Genomic DNA, 21,477 nt, shown 5'->3' with positions numbered 1-21,477 from the left:
TGTTTTTTCCATAGGCCAAAAGGAATCAGTTTGGTAACTCCAGAACTAACTTTGCAAATGCATATATGGAGTTAGTGAATTACTCCTCCCTCCAACTCCAAAAAAGTTTCCAAGCCCTGAAGAATTAGAAATAATTTCTAAAGAAAATCAAAACCTTTTCCAAAGATTTGAAGTGTCTCATCTGTAATGACTTTCCTCTAATAAACCTGCTAATCCAATTCATTGCAGCAATCCATAGAAGCAAAAAGCATTTAAAATCTCAGGACTGATATGTAGGGGTTTTCCACCACTCTGCTGGAAAAAGGGCTTGAGTTCCACTGTAACCAATATATTTGTTGTAAATTATTTTTCAGAATGGCTAGTGAACCAAAAATTCCCCTTCCAGTCTTACCTGGCTACCCAGTAAGGCATCTTCACTGAAAAACACAAGAGTGGAAGGATCTTGGGTGGGCAAAAATCTCCTCAAATTTCAGTTAAAAATTTTTTTGATTACCCTCAACTTATTTCCTTCACTTCCTGAGCCACGGATGGGAAAGGTAAGAAAAGTCCATCTCAGACACTTGCTTAAAGTTGGGATGAAAGAATGATGAAGACAAAAGCTGCAGCATCCTGGTCCTTGTTATCCCCCTTGGTGCCAGAGTCAGCTTCTGCTCATTTCCACGTCAAGAGCTGGGTAAAATTTCTGGATCTGTAATTACTGTTCAGAAAACACAGTTTCACTTCAACACTTGGTGGCTTGACAAACTGAACCTGGACAATCAGCTCAGGGCAAAAAAATTAAAGATGGATAATTTTTTTTTTTTACTTTTTTTCAGTCCTGCAGTTTGATTTTTCACATTCCTGGATAAAACTGTCCCCTTTTGGGGGCATTAAAATGAAAACAACAAGTGAAATGTTGTTGCTTGTTAGATTCTTCTGCTTTGCTGTTATTTCAGTCAAATGAATGAACCATAAAATCAGACGTTTGCTCCCAATGACCACTATTCCAGAAAGATCCATGCTTTGGATGTTGTGCCCATCCCCCAGACAGCTATCAGCAGGAGGCTGTTATGTCAGCCAAGGATGCTACCTGAAACTGCAGGACCGAGACCCAAGATTCAAAGTTCTCTTACATAAAGTTGCCATCCCTCATGTTGAAGAAGAGTTGATAAACAGCCCACCACCCAGTCAGCCTCAGGCAGGATCCCTGTTGTCCTATTTGGTGAAGATTTGATTGGCTTGCCTTTCTGCTTGTCTTGGTGTGGCAGAGGCTCTACCCAAAATCCAGCAGGATCAGTAGCTGACACACTCTTCGGATGGGCTGGTGGGTCTGAAACCCTGCAGATGAGGGTGTAAATGAGAATGATGGAGCTTCACAGTATTGCATGGTGCCCAAAGACCCTTGCGGGCAGCAGGCACCAAAAACCCCAGCACAGTGAGATCTGAGCTGGTCCCTGCCCACAGCGGTTCCAGGTCAGTAGTGGGCACTCAGCCCAGGCAAAGCTTTCTGCAACACATCAAGTAACTAATTGCACAAAATAGAGGGAAGGCAGATCTTACAAGATCTTACATCCATGCTCTATAAAGAGACATCAGGATGTGCTCTCAGCTCTCTCCCATGCCCCTCTGCCCCCATTGCCCTAAATGGCAGCAGCTGTCTTGTACTCCTTGCCGAAAGGCAGCCAGCTCTGAAAAGGAACACAACCACTCTCTTCAGCTAAGATTTGAAGCAGAAACAGAACCTCAAATGGAAAGTAAGATTACAGCACCGTAACCTAGATGATTACAAAAGGGGAAATGTTCAGACTAGAACCTAACTCGAGATAAGCTCTCCCAAAGGTTAAGCGCATGCAATAAATACCTCCACGCCTGCCATTGGCCAAGGCTGCTCTTAGCTGCAAATGGGCCAATCTAGAAAACTCAAGGACCCATATTTCTCCTCCCATTTGCAGACCATTTTTATACCCCGTGGCTCCAAGGCATGACTTTCAACTCACACCAGCCTGAATGAGAGCGATTCAGGGCATCATTTGCAGTGGGATGGTAGTTTTTATAGCCCACCGAGCCTTTGTGGGTAACAGTTCTTCTAAGGTAGACACAGTTCTAATATTAGTGCTAAATGAGCAGTGTGGTTATACTACTAGCCCTTAATTGCTATAAGTGTAACAAACCAGTTCAACTTGTCATTCAGCTGCTGTCGACAGGAAACCACTAACAGCAGTCAACTGACGACACCAAGAAGAATTAGGGTTTCTCTTTCTACATGCTCTAAGGATTAAAAATTATCAACATGAGTTCTTAACTACACAGACTGAAAGGGATTTTTTAACTCTGGTGGACAATTAAGATCGAGCAGGATATGATTTAATCCAAACATAGGACTCACCAGGTAAGTGCAAACAATTTTCCAGCAATTTTGCTTCATTCCTGCTGCCTGTTTATTTCCCAGAGCTCCACTGGGTGCATCTTCTTAGAGTATTTAAAGATTTGGCCCATCTATGGACCAATGGTAATTAAGCCTTTAAAGATTGGGAGTGGGATGTTGAATGGGCCATACTGCTGCTGTGGGTCGGGACAGGGGGCACCTCTTCCTCTCCTGGCAACACCTCATTGCTGAAATCAAGGCACTTTCTGAGGTGGGACTGATGCTCTAAGTCAGACACTGACCCAGTGGGCACAGGCCAATCTCTCTCTCTTGCAAAAAAATAAAAGTAGATGAAAGCCCTTTAATTAGCAGGGGGTGAATGAGTTTCTTGCAGCTGAACTCCTTGGGAAGAAGAGAGAGAGGAGAAAGTGAAATCAGGAACCCAAATCTGAATCTAAGGGGAGGTAGAAGTTTGGATGCTCAGGCTCTGACTCAGCACCCATGGGTGCTGTGTGCAGTGCAGAGAAGGGTTGAGGCTTTAATTCCTCTTCTGCCAAGAGGCATATTTGGGGCTGAGGATCTCTGCTTTCTTTTGCCCCACTGAAGGTGGGTTAGATGGTGTCCTTGAAGGCAACATTTTATTTCCACCAGCTCCTCTATTCAAGCTGGTAAAACCAGTGGCAGGTTAACGCTGGTTGTGGGCAAAGCTTCTGGCAAGTTGGAGATTTCCAACAGTTACAGGAAGGATGAACATACTGCTTCTCCCCTTGGTCACTTCCCATCCCCATACGTGCAGAGTCAACACTAAGTCCATAACTTTCATTCCTGATTAGAATTTAGGCCAGACTCAAAATTCCACAGTGCTCTGACTCGGAGTCTGGCTGTCTCAGAAGCTGCCTTTTTTGCTGTGCCACTTCTGGGAGGGAATAGCAGTTGCAGCACTGTGGGACATTTGCATCTCAGACCTCCTCAGGTGTTTGCCTGGGGCTTTGTGGCCAGTGATGCCTGGCAAGACAATGCTCCTCCAGGTGCTTTGGTTACCCCACTTGTGAAATCGGGGCATTTCTTGCCTTTCTTGCAGGGCTGCTGTGGTATTTAATTGATTATGGATCTGTAAAAGTGCAAAATCAGGGCAAGATGCGTACATTGTCAGCAGTGAATGTTCCTGCTGCACACAGAGCACACTCATGTCCCTGCTCTGGTACGTGCTGAAGAAGAGAAGGCAGATGGAAATTAAGAGGAAAAAAAGGACAGCTGCAAGGCAGCAAAAGCACCCTCATTAGTATGCTCCATTAGTCATTCTATCAAGGTTTAAGTAATTTTTATCAGAATATTTGGGGGCTGCAGAGCTTGTGATTTCTTTTCCACATTTTGTTTTTTCTCCCAGACCTCCTGCAGTATTATCATTATACTGATGCACAATAACCTGTGAAAAAACCCCAACTTCTGGCCCATGCTTGTTTTGTTCTGCCAAAACAGGGCTATTGCTGCACCTTGAGGGTTACAAAGGCAAAGGCTGAATTTTCTGATGGAGGAGGAAAGACACATTTAAGTGAAAATTTCTCAAAGGTGCTACTGGTTTTTCTTCATCTGCTTTTCCAATGACTTTCCATGCTCAGCTTAATCAACATGGGGTGTTCTGTTGCTTTTATACCCTGGGCTCTCAGCTGAGATGGTGGGCTACCCAGCCCCTGTTAAGTAAACCCACAATATCCCAGGCTGAGCATCCCACTTCTGCACAATTTGGGCTGTGTGTTTGTTTCAGACAAGGCTATCAGCCCTTTTATTTCTGCTTCATGACTTTTTTCCTGACTGACCTTTCAGCCTTTAAACCTCTGTGGCAGCTTTTTGAGCACATTAGAATCCTTAAAGGTCTTGAGGTTGTGTTTAAGTGCAGACAAGGCTTTTTGTCATCTCACTCCGGTGTGGAAACAGGTCACCATGGGTTTTGTGGGGGTCACGGCACTGTATTGATCAGGGGCACTTAGGCACATCATTACTTCATCATGATTTGTCTTCCTTCCTTCCCCTCATTCTTTCCATTCTCTCTATATTAAAATGGGGAGTTTCCTTGCTGCTCTTCCATGGTTGACAAGACTCTGGAGGCAACCAAGCATTGACTCCATGTGGGTGAGCTCCCCTATAAATAAGGTTCAATCACAGGCAAGAATTTTGCAAGACACCTGGGGCTAAATCCTGCTGGAGCCCTCGGTAGCTCCAAAGTTTCCATTCACATCTTCGTTTTACATGGTGCAAGTCAGCTTTCTTGTTAGGTTGACACCACATTGCAAGATTAGAAGTAGCTGAGGGGATAAAAAAAGATGCAATTCCCCCTTGGCAGAGGGTTTGGCAACAAATTGCAGCCTTGGGGTCCTGCTGCTTGTTGTGGAAGAAGTGGCTGCACCACTGGACATCACTGTGAAACTTGAAAGAAAGTACATCACCATATAAAATGGAATATACAGGATCTCAGTTATTGCTTAAAAATAAATGCTAAGGCACAACATACACAATACAAATGTAAACCAAGCCTACAGTATTTCATGCTGAACAAGCCATTTGCTTCTCACAGGTCAGCCTGTCTTCCATAGAAGGGTTAAATCCATGTGAATTCATTTCACTGGCCAGCCAAAAAAAATCCCTTCTAAAAAACAAACCTCAAAACACAGCAGTTTCTTGTGTTGAAATAAAAAATAGTTTCTAATTATAATTTTTCCAAGAAAAAGTTGCAGCTGAGCAGAACAATGTTTCTGCGGTTTTGCAAAGTAATTTTGCCTTTGTTAATGTTGGTTAGTTTTAAGTCAGAAAACATTGCGGGCTGGCCTATTCAAACTTCCAAAACCAAATATAAATGTTTGAAGGAGAGGGATGCAGCTGAGCAAAGGTGTGGAAAGTGTGATCAATGAGGAATTTTTGCAAGAAGTAATGTTGCTTCATTTGACAGGGCGGCTGCAAAGGAGGGTATAAATTTGTCCCCCATGGGCGGGACAATCAGTTGGTGGTCTTTCAGTAAAGGAAATCAGTGCTGATCATTAGGAAGTGATGTTAAGGCTGTGGGAATAGGAGGGCTGGGATAGGCTGACAAGGAGCGGTGGGAATTTCCATCATTGTAAGCCTTGAGGTGCAAGCTAGGTAGCCTCTCAGATGCATTGTAGGTCCAGCAGATTAATGACCTTCTAGCAGCAGTCCTACATTTCTGCCATCCTGTGAAATATATGTGGCTTCTGAATTGAAATGTGCTTTTCAAAATATCTCTCCTGCATTTCCCCCCTCTTTATTTATTAACATAGTCATGAAATTATTCTCTAGATTTGACCAAATCTCACTGATCATTTTTGCTCCTCTGTAAACTGTGAAATGTGTTACTGATCAAAAAGCAGCATGCAGGACTCCTCAGGTCCTGTGTGTCAGGCATGTCGGAGACAGAGCAGAAATAGAAAACACATGGTTTACAAATGAATCCTTTCCTACCTAATGAGGAGAGAAGAGTGAAAAATTATTCAGTTGTCTGGGATGTCTGGTCTGCCTTACTGATGGCTGAATATGCAACACTTGATGGATGAAGGTAGGTTGGAAAAACTCTGTGCCATATCCTTCAAGGTTCTTATGGCCAAGAGGCAAAAGAGGTGATCGGCTCTGTGCCCAGGTCCTTGGAGTCCCAATTTACTACCAGCTGTGTCTCGTACACAGAAGGTCACAACCTACCCTTTTCTCAGATTTTTGTGCTTCCCTGGGTTATGGTGGCTAGTGGTGAAGGACCATTGGGTCACATGAGGTGTCCTCATAAGAAGGTACTCCTCCATGAAACCCTGGGGTGGGAAAGAAAAACCTTGACAAAATGCCATGGGCAGAGTAGCTGCAGGACTTATTTCAGCCCAGCCAGTTGCTTGCCCAGTACCTGAGCTGTGATAGCACCCACATTTAAGTGAATAGTTGTTAATGGTGAATGGCTCGGAACCATGAAGATTTGGGGCAGAACATCTTAAAATATATATGTGTGGGAGGATAATGCTTGAGAAGTGGGCTTTGAATAGAAGTTAAATTTCATCTGTGGAAAAATCAAGGCATCACCTGCGATACGTGATAGAAGGAGGGAGAACTAAGATCATAGTAAGCAAATGGAGAAACTGATATAAAAACTTTAACTTGACTTTTATCTGAAGAGCTTTTCCTGGCTGTCTTTTATGTATTTAGCCTTCACCATTTTAGAAGCACAGGAAGAAGACCGCAGCTGCTTGAGACATTAATATAGCAGACTTGCATGGGGAATTATTCTCTTTCCACTAAAAGATGCCAATATGCACGGTAGTTTTGTGACAGAACCTTTCCAAGGGTGGTGATTTCCCATGGAATGCTTTTTTTCTTGGAAATTTTGGTGGAAAAGTGGCAAAAAACATTCTGTGTAAGTCACTGGCGGGCTGCCAATGCATAACAAGGGAACCATGAACATGGGGCTCTGTACAAGAGAGGTCTTAGCTATGTGGGAAGAAATCTAGGTTGTTTAAATGCAATATTGCTGCTGCTAATGAGAGTATGGACACTGGCAAAGCAAGAAACTTGAGGAGATATGATTTTTTGTGGCTCTGATGCAATAGAATAGAATAGACCAGATCAAAGATGAGGTAACCTGAATGTGGATCAGCCCCATCACTTCTGTGCCATAAATAATGACTTCTGCAATAGATCTGCTGCAAGATTTGGCCTTGTTCTGCCACATTTTTATCTCTTTTGAGCACCACAGGGAAGTTTAAATATTCTTTTAATTCTGAAAGTCAAGCTCATCTATTTTTGAATAAGGCATTAAAAAATTGTGGGTTTTTTTTTTTTCTTTATTAGCAAAGGGAAATAATATTGAGGTAGGGTTTTGGCTTCTCCAAGTAGCTCATAGGCATAGCATGAGCAGTGTAGAGGAAGCCTGGCAGGGAGGACTGGTATGGGTAGGAGAGAAGAATCAGCACAATCATGTCCAGCATGGACAGGCTCTTGGGAGCAAGGACCACAACCTCCTCCAGCAAGGTTTTTTGTGAGGGCTGATCCTGCTTTGGGATACAGTGCTTCTCCACTGGCTCTTTTGTGCAAGCAGTTGTACTTGTTCTGAACAGTGGAAATTCACACTTCCATGAGGTCACCTGAAAAGGTGTCTGTTTTAAAATGTTTACCTTTCACCTCATTAGTTCTTTTATATGTGAGAAGAAGAAAAAGAAAAAAAGTCACTTTCTCCTGCCAAAAAGGCTTTTTCTAAGTGGGGCCAGACAAAATCTCTTTGTGGTCCCTACCAGCACAGCATCCCCCAGTTACCATCAGATGAAGCCACTGCTGTATTTTCATCTCAGTTCCCCCCTCTTCCCAGTGATAGCCCTGCAGTGCCCATGGGTTTCAAAAATTAATGACAACAGTGAAACAAGAGGCAGCTCACCACCACCCTGTACTCAGGGTGACCTGGTACCTGGGACTAGACAAGGCACCTGTGTCTGAGTGTCATCCCAAACACAGTGACATGTTTAGGATAGTAAATCAGGGGGAAAGGTTCTCTTGGAAAGCAGAGACCCAACAGGTTGTTCCCCAGCAATGGGACTAGACTTTCCTAAACACAGTCCAGGAGCTAGCCCAGGATGGGGACAAGGGATTTGGACAGAATCATAGAATCATTTAGGTTGGAAAAGACCTTTAAGATCATCAAGTCCAACCATTAACCCAGGACTGCCGAGTCCACGACCAAATTTTGAAGGGTGGGAGAATGAGCCCTGATGTTGCCTATTTTAATAGTCATGATGCTGCCTCAAAGAGCTCACGAAGTCTTTAAGTGCTCAAAATGGAGGCTGGTGGGTCTGTTATAGTGCATCAGCTTCTTCCAGGAGCAACAGCACATTGCATTAAATAAACTTTGAATATACTAGAGGAATAGAAACAGGAGGTTCAGATGGTGAATTAGGCTACTCATTCTTAATAGGGAAGAGAAAAACATGGCCAGACCGTAAAAACAAGATCTGGAGGGAATGAGCTGCCCATCTTTCACAGCAGCAGTATAAGGAAGCAGCCATAGGGGCCAGTTTCAAGAGGAGAGGTGCCTTTGTCCCTCATGGTGGTTTCAGATCAAAGCTGGAGTCACCTCTGCAGGCAGGCACTTAACAGGAACACTTTTGGTTCCATATGAACTGGATAAAATGCAGTGGGAGTGGGTGGTGCTGCAGAAGGAGGCTATGTAGTGGGCCACCAATGCAGATGTCTGGCTGTGGGGACATCCTGGTGGGCTGTGGGTCATCTGGAGGGAGGCTGCCACATTTTCTGGTCACTCTCTGCATTCTGTGGACTGGTGGGTCCCGGAGGTCTGTCTTACAGGCAAACCTAAGAGCTCATGGGCATTTACTGCATGGACTGGACCTCTGGTCTCCATGCATATCTTATAGGGAACCGGGAAGGGTAGCAGAAGCAAGCCAGCTTCAGGATTGCACACTTGTATAGAAGCCTTCAAAGATACTGGAGAACATCTGGGGACTGATGTATGAAAGCAGGGTGGAAACCGCTGCCAGACAGACCCTACTCGGCTGGGTGAGAATACAGCCTGGGCTTTCAGGTCAGGGAAGAGGGGGCAGGTGGTGACCATCTGGGGTGACCTGGGAGCTCTATGTAAGACTTTCCTTCTTTTTGTTGCCCTTTTTCACATACTTTCTCAGTGGTCTCCCTCCAGCTGCTTTCAAAGGATATCCCTGAGCTGTCACTTCATGATTTCTGAGTAAGCAAATTGCAGAAAGTCACTCTCTGCCTGGGCTTCTTGACTCCAGGTCTCATCTCATGGCCATGGTCCATGCAGGTCCGGGCATGGCCCAGCCTGCAGGAAACAGAATAGGCACAAGGGTGAAGGGACATGCCCCAGGTGACATGTAGGGGCACAGCCAGGCTATCTCAGATACTAAAATATCCTTCCTGGGATGCAACAGGCAGAACACACCATATCTAATCCCTTTTATTTTTACTTCTTGCTTCTGACCTGCTTGAACCGTGGCCACTGCTGGAAGGGTCTTTGCAGCAGCCTGGCTGCAGCTGCTGGATTTCCCCACTGTCAGCATCAGGAACGTGTCTCAGATCAGAAGCAGATTTCTGTCTGGAACTGCCACGCTATTGCCCTGTTTCCCAAGATGACTTGGCAGCCACTAGCTTACTTTGAAGCCTTTGCAGCACCTCATGGTAGGTCCTCTTTCCTACCTCAGCAGTGGACGACAAGCATCTTTCTAAAAAAACAACTTCCCTTTTCATAGGAATAGGAAGTGAAGCTCTTAGCAAAGAAAGGTCAGGTACCTCAGATACACTCCACCAAAGGACAAGCCCCTTCCCTAAAGCTCAAAGCACTCCAGCTAACCCTGAAGCTGTCCTCTCCTTCCCCAGCCCCAACCCAGCCACCTCCATCTCTCTCCCCTGCCCTTAGCTGCAGGAGAATTGAGCAGGCAAAATGCAAGCCGGCAAGGGAGAAGTTTGATGAGTCTGCAAGGGCTTCCTCATTTCTGTATCTCCTTGGTATGCAAACAGCAGACCTGACTCTGCAGGACACCTGGCTGAGGCATGATGGGGTAGGTGTCTGTTCTGGTTGTCTTCAGAGTCACCCTGTTCTGACCCTCCAGGGTAAGAGGAACGAAGCGACTCTGAGCACTCACAGACCCCCGCTTACAGCCCAGACAGCCTTGTAGCCCTCCATGGGGTTGTCTTCCTTTGTCAGGAGCACAGAGCAGTTGCAGAGCCAAGGCTGACTTCCATGCAATGCATCTGCTGGGGATTTACTGGGGGGAGCACTACACAGCCCCACAAGCAGTGCTGGGGCATCAGGTATGCATGCTGGAGCATCACACAGCATCATGTCCTCAGCCAGCCTCATCTTGTCCTTGGGTCTTATGGCTGGTAAAGGTCCTCCGCTTTGACCTCAGCTTAGATCTGCCCCATGAAGCCTTTTCTACATTTAGGTGTGCATCGCACTCGGCAGATGTCGGCTTGTGTTTGTCCTTCTCAGTGAGAGCAGCTGAAGTACAAATTATCTGAGGTCATTCCAGCCTCGAGTTGGCCAAGACCAAGAGTCCCTTCCCTCCTGCTGCCCCATGCAATGCAAAAATTACCCACAGTGGTTTACACAGTGGTTTTAGGGGGCCTCATCTCTGCAGCAGCTTAAGAAAGTACATAGAAAACACCTTAGAGAAGACAGCGCTTTATGCACTCTATGGGAAGCCTCAGGAGACTGCAGAAAAAATCCTGCTTCTTATACAACATTTATATCCTAAGGCAGAGGTGCTTCAGTCTCCCTATCGAAGGTGCTGAGGCAGAATGAGAAAGTCACTTCCTCAGAGACACCCACAGGTCCAGGTCTTCATTCGTTAGCCCACACTGCTATGGTTGAGTAGGTTCATAGAGGGTTGGGGCTCACTGAGCAAGATGCATTTCATCTGAAAAAAGGCCTTTTTTTAATCACAGAAAGGAAAGATCATTGCAAAGCTGTTTGCACACTGGAAAACACAACCCATTCACAGTCATTGTAGCTGTTTTTAATGACAGCTGTTAATAGCCTGTAGGTTTTGCTGGGTTTTGTGTCTGGATTCTCTTTGGGTTTCTTGCCTTCCCCACTGCTATTTTCATTGGACAGATTGTCTGAGAAGTGCAATTCCCCCACCCCCCCACCCCCCTCCCAGATGATCATTTTTATGTTCAAAATAGAGCAAGGAATCCTTGGGGGGGAGAAAAGAGTCAGTTCTGACACAAAGACCTGATTAAAAAAAGAAAGCCCATTAAAAGCATTTGCAAAATCAGGCTGCTCCTGCAGTCTGGGGGTGTAACAGTCAAAGCAGTTGGTCCCATGGATGGTGGGGACGTGGTGGGAGCCAGAGGTCTCTAACAGAAATTCTGCAAGGCCCTCAGCCCCATGGAGCATCTGTCATGGGTCGGACCAGTGGTTCGTCTGTCCTCGGATCGTGTCTCCAGGAGCAGCTGCGTAGGAAGCAGGCAAGTAGGGAACATCCCACCCCCATCCACATTCCCCTGAGGGTGGGGAGAAGCCCAGCAAGCCTCCTTTTCCTCTCTTCCATCCCTCCCTCACGTGATGCCCCCCCCCTTGCCCTGTTTCTCTTCCCCAAGATCTGTAGGGTAGAGAGGTGATGGGGGCACTGCCCAGCAGCGGCTAAGATCCAGCCCCAAGGGGTGGTTTGCAGGGATGCTGTTCCCTTGGTTTACTGCAAAAGGAGAAGAGGACAAATAAGTCCCAGACATGCACATTATGGTACTCCCATTCTTCTCTGTTGCCCCAGGGTCTGGGGGTTAAGACAGGGTATATGTGTGGGGAAGGCTGGCTGGAGCTGTGGTGAGTAGGGTGAGTGCTCTGACATCCAGTAGCTATTTCTGACATGAGACTGGAGGTGTCCAGGTGGGAAACTGGAGATGTATATCTTTCCCTATAGTCCTTTGCCTCGCCTGAGGTTGGCGGGAGGGAGCATCATTCCCTCTGAGACCTGACCCAAGGAGGGGGTCTCTGATAGCAACGAGTGCCTGAGCATCAGCCTACCACCAGCTTCATTGCTCCTCTTGAGATATGACTAATGGGTCCTACTAAATGCTACCCTCTTGCTAGGAAAAGGCAGCCTCTGGGATGCAGGGCCTCCAGGAAGGGCCTTCTCCAGGACAGAAATGTGGGTGGCCACATGTAAAGGTGTGGAGGAACACCTCATCCACCTCTTTCTTGTCCCAGGGCTGTGAGGGCTAGGACCTCTCCACATCCCTACAGACCAACATGATGTGCTCTCAAAGCGCTGTGAAACAGCGCATCATGGATTCTGGCCAAGCAAGTGTGGCCTGTGCCCACTTTCATAGAACTTAGATGTCAGACAGGGATGGCCTGCAGAGATTTCTCCCTGCTGTGCTCCAGCTCATCCATAGTCCATCCACAAGCCTGGCCTACATGTGTGTTGGGCAGCAGATAGATTTAAGTTGAAACTTGGGCTGAAATTCCAGCCACTGCAGAAATTGCCATCCAGCAGTGCAGTTTCATGACAAAACTTCCCACACCTGAGGGACCCCAGAGATGCTCCAGGGACCCAAAGAGATGTACCTGCTTCTCCTGGCCCCATCTTCCTCCTCCCTCTCCCCTCCAGTGCATCCCACCTCCCTGTTCTGCAGGACCTGAGGTCCTGCAGAGCCATCCCCAGCAGACATCCCACATAGCTGATGCAATGCCTGGGGCGAGCTCATGGGAAAAGCATGTTTAAGGGAGGTGGGATAAGCAGCCTGCCATGTTGCTTTTCCCTGCTCTGGGACCCTGAGCCCTGGCTCTCTTTCCTGGCCTGGAGCCTCTTGCTGAGCATCTGCCAGGTTCCAGCAGGGTGCAATGCTCAATGTAAGCAGCCATTTTTCCTCCAGACAGATGTTTTCATTAGCATATGACCACTCTGGCAACAGGCAGCTGTTTTCTGCTTCTGGAGAGAGCAAGAATCTTTTATTTTCTTTTTCTTTTTTTTTTAAACCCTTCCCCCTCAAGTAACTTTCTGTGTCTGCTTAAACTCAGGGTTCTGAAAATCTGTGTGCTGCTACCCTGCAGCCTCACACACAGCCTTCTCCCATGGGGTGTCCCAGCTATTCAGAAAGGCCTGAAACAGCCAGATTTTCTGCTTGGTTTGTTTGCTTGGGCCAGGTTCACCTGCAAAGCATGGCCTAAGAAAGACAGTAGATTCAGGGCAGACTTAAGTTGCAATGGAGATGGCAAGCTGACTAGGACTGCAGCAAGAGAACCCAAAATCAGCCAGCGGGCTCCAATCTCATTTCTGTGATGTGTAGCCCTCACCCAGGGGTAAATTGCAGGAGCCCATAGCTCCTGGATTTGTCCTCCACCTGCTGTGGACTGGCAGGGAACTGATGTTGCCAAGACCAGTTTGGCCACACTGGCTGGGCTCAAGACTGGGACCTGCAGCAGCGACACTAGCATTTCACCAGCATTAGCTGGTCCTGAGGCTTGCCCTTCATGCTCCCTCAAAGACCTTTTACACAGGCCAAAGCATATGAAAGAGGCCTCAATGCAAGCACAAATACAACTTGGTTTATTTATCCAACAAAGACCAGGACCGGATGGGATCTAAACATTGCTGGTAGGATATTCCTAGTTCTCCAGCAAGGATGCAACATGCAAGCCAGACATCTGCTTCATTCCCCAGCAAAAACCATGATACTTCTTGCTCTGGGTTCTCCAGCTTTTCATGGGGACTTCTGCATTGCTGCAATTCCTCCTCACACATCTTTTGGCTATGAAAGTCCCCCTGATGTTAGCTGGAGACCCAGCACTGTCTGTATCACAGATCTCGCTGCCCTCCCACTTGCAGGGAGGGGTCTTCAGCAGGACTTTGGCCGCTCTGTCTTAGAGGAAAGTGGCCATAGCCTCCACCTTCTGCCTTTGAGAAAGACCTTCTGCATGGTCAGTGCTGTTTATAGCACAGCACACTTGTTTGTAGCCACCTGCTAACCACCTCCTAGCAACAAAGCAGCTAATAATTTTAAAAAAAGAGATAAAAACTTGAACAAAACCCATTAAAAGTAGAAAGCAGAAAATGCTTCAGTAGCAAATCTTCATTCCTTTTAAAGCAGCTGATCTCTCCAAGATTTTCAGTATTTCTCTGGTTTTGTGTCTTGCAAAGCAATCCAAGGGTGCCAGGTCAGGAGCTGCATTAAAAAGCTATTTTATTGAGGAAAAGGAGAATTTAATGCATCTGGGATATTCCTAGAACTGGGGGAAATTATTTTTTTTACTGAAGTTTTTGCTTCTTGCTGATGCAAAAATACAAATTTGGAATAGTTAAATTATTGTATCCAAAGCAAGTTGATTTCAGCAATTCTTTCTGTAAGGGGAGGACTTGCAAAGAAAAATTAAACATTTAAAACTGCATATATCTGTATTTTCAAAGTATTTTTTTAGAGTTTCTAATGAAATTTCCTTTTAAAGTGTGGTGGGTTTTTTTAAAAAGAAGACATTCTGGCATTTTAAAATGAAGTGAAATACCTAGTCCTGGTGAACTATGAAAATGCTTTGTTGGGCCCACCCTCAACTCTGAATGGAAAGGGGGCTCATTTTGTGATTTCACTGGGCTTGGGGGAGGGTTTTGGAGCTGCCCTCACAGTGAAACACTGTTTGATTTCTTGGGTCTTAACCTGTTTTTCCGTGGCACAGTTTCGTAGGGGTGAGGCAGATGATGAGCTAAGACTTCTGCTTTTCTGCTAGATTCTGTCTTGGTTTTTCCCTGTACCCACCCATGCAATCCCAAGGCCATTTGTCTGTGTCGTCCGCATCCTTGTTGCAGGAGACATTGCTGCATTTACATCAGAAACAACTTTGAGCTCTTTTGCTCTAATAGCGGAAACCAGCCGACCGCACTAACTGTTGTGCCCGTGATGCAGGGCTGCTTACTGTAAAGACGAGATGGGCAAATGCTTGCAGGGCTTGGATTAGCCCAGGTACCTCCATCCCACCCTCTGATCTGCTGCAACAAAAGATGTAAGTACATCCAGCAGATCCAATTTGATACCATCCTGTTAGCTTTAACCTACCCTGGGGGCACTCAAAACATGTGGAGCATAGGGGCAAGGCAGGTCTCCAAACCTGTAGTCAACAAAGATTTGTGTCTACCTTTACTGGACTGAGTTCAGGTTGGTGGGTTGACTCTGTAGGGTATGTTCTCCAGCCCTTTTTGAAGATGAGCAGGTGACAGGACATTTAGTCACATCCTCCCCACTCCACCGTGAAGACATTGCCCAAATGCCAGCAGAAGCATTCCTGGAGCAGGGCCTTGTGGTGGGATCTTCAGAAGACCTCCCCTTCACCCACTGCTGTGGGCACATCTGTACCTGCATTCAGCTTAGCTAAAACGTCACCTTAACTGCCCCTCTAAAGGTTACGAATATTACCTTCTGTCACCCTGCACATGGGGCACACAGCGTGTTTTAGAGATCCTATACAAGCATCCAGTGTTCCTGCGACCCGCCTGCTTGTCCCACACATGTTCAGAGCTGGATGCTACACAGAGCTCACTGTCCTGGCATCTATTGACTTCTTCAGCAAAGGCTTGCTTGACTCTCCCAGGAAGAACTCTGTGTCAAATACTTTTATTCAAAACTTACCAGCAGCTATGCCAGTCTATTTTTGCCAAAGCTTTTCAAGCATATGGAAAGCTTTTGTGTTGCCTTAATTTATTTTTTTTTTGTTCCGTTTTGATTGCTGTTTACTTTAAAAAGAACTTGTTTTACAAATTTTCTTGTTTTGAACTTAAGTAACGTTGAGGAAACAGGTTTCCCCATACTCAGTTATTAAATAGAAACAAACACTTTTAGATGTGAAAAAATGTAAATTAACGAAAGGAAATTTTCATGCTTTTCTGAGTTACTGTTTTCTCCCAAGTGTTCCTTTCCACTGGGAAAAAACAAAACCAACCAACCAACCAACCAAAACCCCCAAAAGAATCAATCAAACAAACAAACAAAAAAGGCTAGGAGAGCTACTATCCATTACTTTCCTCAGAAATATTTTTTTGCGAAGCTAATTTTAAAAAACATTAATCAGAAGCAGAAACACAGCAGAACAACATACATTCAACTCAGCCACCTTTTTTTAGAAAAAAAAAAAAAGACTTTAAAAAATGAAAACTCCACCAGCTGTGGGCTGGGAGCTTACCAGCAGCTCTCTGCATCTGACAACATTTGTCTGCAACACTATTTTGGGAATTTGTATAACATCTGCCAGCATGAGGGATGGTCGTGTTGGCTGCTGAAGGCTGCAGGGGCAACCTGGAGAACATGACCCATAGATTTCATAGGCACTGCAACTACACAGAGCTGTACTAAAGTCTTTTGTGCATGGGTGGGAGCGAGTGACCTTTGTGGGAGACTTTTCACTGGTTCCATTTCCCAGCCGTGCTGGGACACACTTTTCACTGCTCTGCGCAGCTTTGCACCATGCATTTTTGACATATGCATGTGGGGAGAAAGCTTAGTTTGTGCAAGTGTGCAGAGAGGTGTTCCCAGTTTCAGCATGGTGCAGAAAGGGTTGCAATGTCCCCCTGGACACAGGAGCACTGTCCCCTGCCAGAGGAGCTGGGATGGCCACAAGCCCTTGATGTGACTTGCTGAGGTTGACCTTCCTCCATGCCCATTCCCAATCTGTCCCAACAGTGTTGACACTGGGAGCAACTCAAAACCCTAAAATGTGCAAACACCATTCTATAGATGGTCCATCAAGCCTCTCATATGATCAACTTGGTGACGTGACTGCTGGTCGAAGCATATCGCTGCTTTGTGCTGTACCTTACATCCCGTAACTGCCAAAAAGGCGGCAATTGCCACACCTGTATCTCCCATTTGAGAGCAGAGTATACCAAAGACCCCGAGATGCTCCAGTGAGATAGTAACAAGGACTGTAGATAGATGTCCAACATGTAGGTGGGCTTTGTGCCTTTCACGACTGGTAATGAGTGGTATCTAAAACCTGTCCATCTTCCAGCCTTGCCTTAAACCTTGACTTAAAACGATATCTTGCATTTCCCTGGGTGAAAAGAGAACTCCAGCTACTTTCACCTACTATCCTGGCAAATAACACCATTCAGAATCAGAAATCCTGGCACAAAGTTATCTTCCACTAATTTGCAAGTGGAAGAGCGTGAAAAGCTCACTTAATAAATCATGTGCCACTGCATGACAACCAGATCTCCTAAGCAAAGCAAACCCTGGTTACAACCTAGAAGGGAGGCTGCCAAATTAAAAACAACTTGCTGCAGGAAATGCTGTGGCTGATTTAGTGGGTGAAACTTCCCCTCCAACTGTGTTGTCAGTGCCTAGAGTGGTGCTGAGACCTGGTGACAGATGGATGGGCCATCTGTAAACTCAGGTCAAAGAAAAGCTCAGAGAAGTTTGGATGCTGAAAAACTTTTAATTGGAGAGAAAAATATGTAATGAGCTATACTGAAAGATTTCACCAATTCCTTCCATTTTGCTCACTTTATCAATGAAAATAAAAATGAGGCAGAAGGGAAAAGATATTTCAGAAAAATAACACCTTAAAATATTGGGATGGCTCTGTTAGAAACCTCATTTCAGAGTCCCAGTTTCTGAAATATTAGATAAGTGCCAGAAAGAAAAAAAATTGTTTTACCGGAATATTTTTTCCCACAAGTCTGGTTTGCTGAAAGCTTTTACGAACACATCTGTTGGAGTCTTGACTATCACGACACAGTGCCAGACTGACATTTGGGGGAACTGACTAACTACGTTGGTCCCGGGAACTCCAGTTCCCAATACTCCATGTTCATTGCACACCTTGAGGTATTTTGTCAAGGTTAGGAGCCAGTGTGTCTTTGCTTAGCTATGACTATTTGAGGTTTGGGTTGTTTGGTGGTGGTGGGTTTTTTTGGTTTGGTTTGGGTATTTTTGTTTTTTGTTTTTGACATGTAGTCCACACCTTTCAATGCCTTTGGTTCAAAGCAGGGGCTAGGACAGACTTTGGTGCTGGACAGTGTAGATACTTTATATACTCATGCCAGCGGCTCTTCAGCAATGTTGGCTTCAACTACTCCCTGCTTTTTCAGGGGGTTGAGGAGGCTGAGTTTGTCATGGTTTGGCTATCTTGGCTACCCAGATCCAATATTATGCTAGAATTATTGACCAGAGCTGAGATTACATTTCTGGGCTGCAAGTTAAGTGAGCCCTCAAGCACAAGTGTGGAAACCCTGGTGTGGACCAGAGGATAGTCTATGGAAAGGGTTTGATTCATTTGTCTCTAGTGATCTTTGAGGTGTCCAGGAGGTCTGACACACACATGTGCGGTTGGGAAACATAAACTATGACATATGGGAAATTCATAACTTCTGAGAATCCAGAGCACATCAAAAGGTACCAGAGCATTGCACATGGGCAACTGAGTCAAGCACTAGGCTCACACTTTACAGGCAGGGTGGGTGCAAGCCACATCGTATTTGACTCCCTAACCTTCTTGCAGTCCTCTGAAGTGTCTCATGAAGTCCCATGACTTTATGGACAAGCTGAGTGTGTGCCCATTCTTCTTAAGCATGAGGAACAGTGGAACTGGTACCGTGCAGATAGCTACCACATCTGCGTGCTGCTTTTGCTGCAGGGGAGGGACATGACCTACAGAAAGCACTGAGCAGCATGAGTACATCCACTGAGCAGCATGACTACAGCTCATTCTTGACCTGGGCACTATGTGACCCTCTTGAAGCCCTGGGATGCCTGAGCAGTTCAGCACAGGGTTATTCCCCAGGATCTCCCAACCCTCCAGCAGTACATGCATGCGGCATCACCCACTGGACTAAGTCTGCTCAGTGCCAGCTGGGGATTTCTGCATTGGAGTGGGGACATATCCAAAACAGTCATTTCTGTCCATTTTTTTTTTTTTCTGGTGACTTACAGTGTCTGTCTGAGCCTCATCTGCAGTGTGAAAAACCGGAGTTGTGGGGGAACTGAAACAGTGAGGTTCACAAGGTCCAGTGTAGTAGGAGGACTATAGATGGGATGATTTTAGACTCTCTCTCCATTGTCCCATTGTCCTGAATTCTCATCTTCTCCAACTTTCTTCATGAATGAGAAGATTGTTTTTTCCCTCAGTACCTGCCCCTTTCCCCAAGAGTGGTCTCATTAAAAAGTAATTTCTGGTCTTCCTTCCAGGATGGGATTGCTCGGGAGCAAAAATCAGCTGACCTCCCATGAGAAACACGCTTCTGGAAGCAACCCAAAAACCAAGAGTAAAACCCCGCCGGCCCCACCCAAAGTAAGCTTGCAGTTTTGTGTCCTTTCATGGGATCCTCAGTGAGTGCCTGGAGTGATGCAGGCCATGCTTGTGTGTGCCAGAAGGAACTTGAGTACTTCTGTTTCCTAAAATGTGGTCACCAATTGGGACGTGTTGCTCAAAGGGCAGAAAAGAAATATTTATGCCTGGCTCCACCTCAAAAGCTTCTTAATACGGGGTGAACCATTCAATTCAACCCTTTCTTTCTCTGGGTTTTTATTCTGTCAAAAAGGGGGACATTTTCTCCTTGGGGATATGTTATGGCCATAAATTGTCTGAGTGGGCTAGGGATGGTGGTGCTCAGAAAGGCTATGCCTTGTTGAGCCTGGCACAATTATTTGCATGGGCTGGACTGGAGAGCAGGGCAGGAGACAGGGAGAAAAGAATGGATGCACGTCCTCCAAGCTGGTAGCCATATCTTTTAGACAGGGCTGCTGCCTTCAGTGCTCTGCAACCCAGGCTGGTGTTGCTGACTTGCAAACGGCACAAAGATGTGCTAGATTCCGGCTGAGATTCAAAGCTGCAAACCGCAGTGGAAACTTTACCATTAAGGAGGACAAGAGGTTCACTAAAGAGGGTCTATAACTAATCTGTGTTGGGGTAGGTCTGAGAATCAGGAATCCTGAGCATCTGCTTCTTCCTTTGAATCCATATGGCCTCTGCTTGCATGGACACAGATCAGTAAGACACTGTGTCAGCATTTAGGAGACCTCAAATAACAAACTCCTTGTTTAAACTGTGGAAATCACTTTGCCTGCCTGTCTGATGCTGTACAGGGGACTTGAAGTTGTTTTTTCTTGCCCTTGTCAGCACTGCAGCCAGCAGCCAGCACAAGAGAAACTCTAGGTACAACTTTTATGTGAAAACCATCTCAGGTCTTGAGCTCTGAGAGTGGGGGAGGAATTGCCTGTCATTGTTTTTGATGACAGGTGAAGGTGTATTTTTCACTCCTTCAGTTTCATTTCTGAGTTTTCCTGTGGTTATAAAGTCCAGTTTTCATGACAGCAGATGTCAGATTGACCAAGAAGATGTCCTTTTCCTAAATTTCCTTCTCCCCGGCTCACTGGAGAGGAGCTGCTCTCAGTGTAAACATAGTATCATCAATCACCTTCTGACACTTTTTTTTTTTTTTTTTTTGTGCCACAGGCACTAAGCTCTCCCATGCCAGAAGTCCATATTTCCTTCAATTAAATTAGACAGGGCAGTGGGAGAGCAGCTTCCCCCACCCACCCACTGCTGTTAAGCAGGAGTCAAATGGTGGTGCAGACAGAAAACAATAGATGTTTTTAATATGGAGACTGTAGTTTTTTATATACCTTTTTTTATACCTTTTGCATGGGTATAAAAATACCTGGTACTGGTCAAAGACCCACCACAGTCATTAGGTACTGTACCTTGGACTGATCACAGTTTGTAGTTGGGTAGAGGCCAACAGAGCCCACAGGACCGTTTCCATGATATTAAGCTCTTAGCCCACAAAACAAGGGGGTCGCATCCCAGCTGCTGATTAGAGGTGGCCTATGGCCAGTTGGCCACCCTCAGGTTCTGGACCAAACCAAACTAGGGACCACATCCATGTTTTAAAAGTGTGCCTAGATGAGTTATAGTACCTTGCTTCTGTTTAATTTGTTGATATAGTCACTGCCTCCAGTCTTCTGAACATATCCCTGAGCAAAGGATATTTGATGAGCCTTGGGACTTGGTTTTCTGCTTCAAATGATATTGCAATTGTCATTTCTCAATGGGGTCATTCATGTCTCATCCCCCATTGATCCAAAATCTGGTATCAGTGAACAAGAGTTATATAGACCAGGGTCTCAGTGGGTGGGTAGCAGATTAATGCTTTTATTCAGAGGGGAGCCAAGGATTATTCAAGCTTATAGTTAAGACAGCTATGAACACATCATGGCAAAATGTGCTAAAGCCATCACAACACATACAGAGCCAGATGTAGGGGCTGTTATCTGACTACACTGGGCTCCGGATCAGACTGCCACTCCTCTGTGAAGCTGAGAGCAGGTCTCCCTGCAAACACAGCGAAGTAATAAATGTCTTCTTTGTTCTTTCTGTTTCTACCAAAGGGCAGACAATTTATCAACATCTCTCATCTAAACCAAGCCTCTGTACAAGGTAAGATTCTTAGCTCAATTGCTGTTTTTTTCACCTTCCCGTGGGGTTTTGTAAGGTGGTGGTCCCCCAGCAGCAGGTCTTAAGAATGAGCCCTCCTGCTGCAGGCATGCGGTTTCTGTATCTTTAGCATTGCCAGGCAGGGAGGTTTATCAGTGTGTTTTGGAAGATGCAGTTTACATCACTAACTCTTGGTAGCTGCCAG

At 45.7% G+C, this 21,477-nt stretch overlaps 1 protein-coding gene across 1 annotated transcript in view; it reads left to right on the top strand.

The window, feature by feature from the left end:
- The first annotated feature begins 1,874 nt into the window (after nt 1-1,874).
- The window catches only part of BLK (BLK proto-oncogene, Src family tyrosine kinase), a 45,837-nt gene continuing 26,234 nt past the window's right edge, over nt 1,875-21,477 (top strand). Inside the window, exons 1-3 of the mRNA XM_056343463.1 lie at nt 1,875-2,368; nt 19,025-19,127; nt 21,227-21,275. Coding sequence (XP_056199438.1) covers nt 19,026-19,127; nt 21,227-21,275 — 151 coding nt within the window. The 5' untranslated portion in view covers nt 1,875-2,368; nt 19,025. The remainder of the gene's footprint in view (nt 2,369-19,024; nt 19,128-21,226; nt 21,276-21,477) is intronic.

Source organism: Falco biarmicus, chromosome 6 (genome assembly GCF_023638135.1).
Source record: "Falco biarmicus isolate bFalBia1 chromosome 6, bFalBia1.pri, whole genome shotgun sequence".
NCBI lineage: Eukaryota > Metazoa > Chordata > Aves > Falconiformes > Falconidae > Falco > Falco biarmicus.
This window is presented reverse-complemented; position numbering and strand designations above follow the sequence as displayed.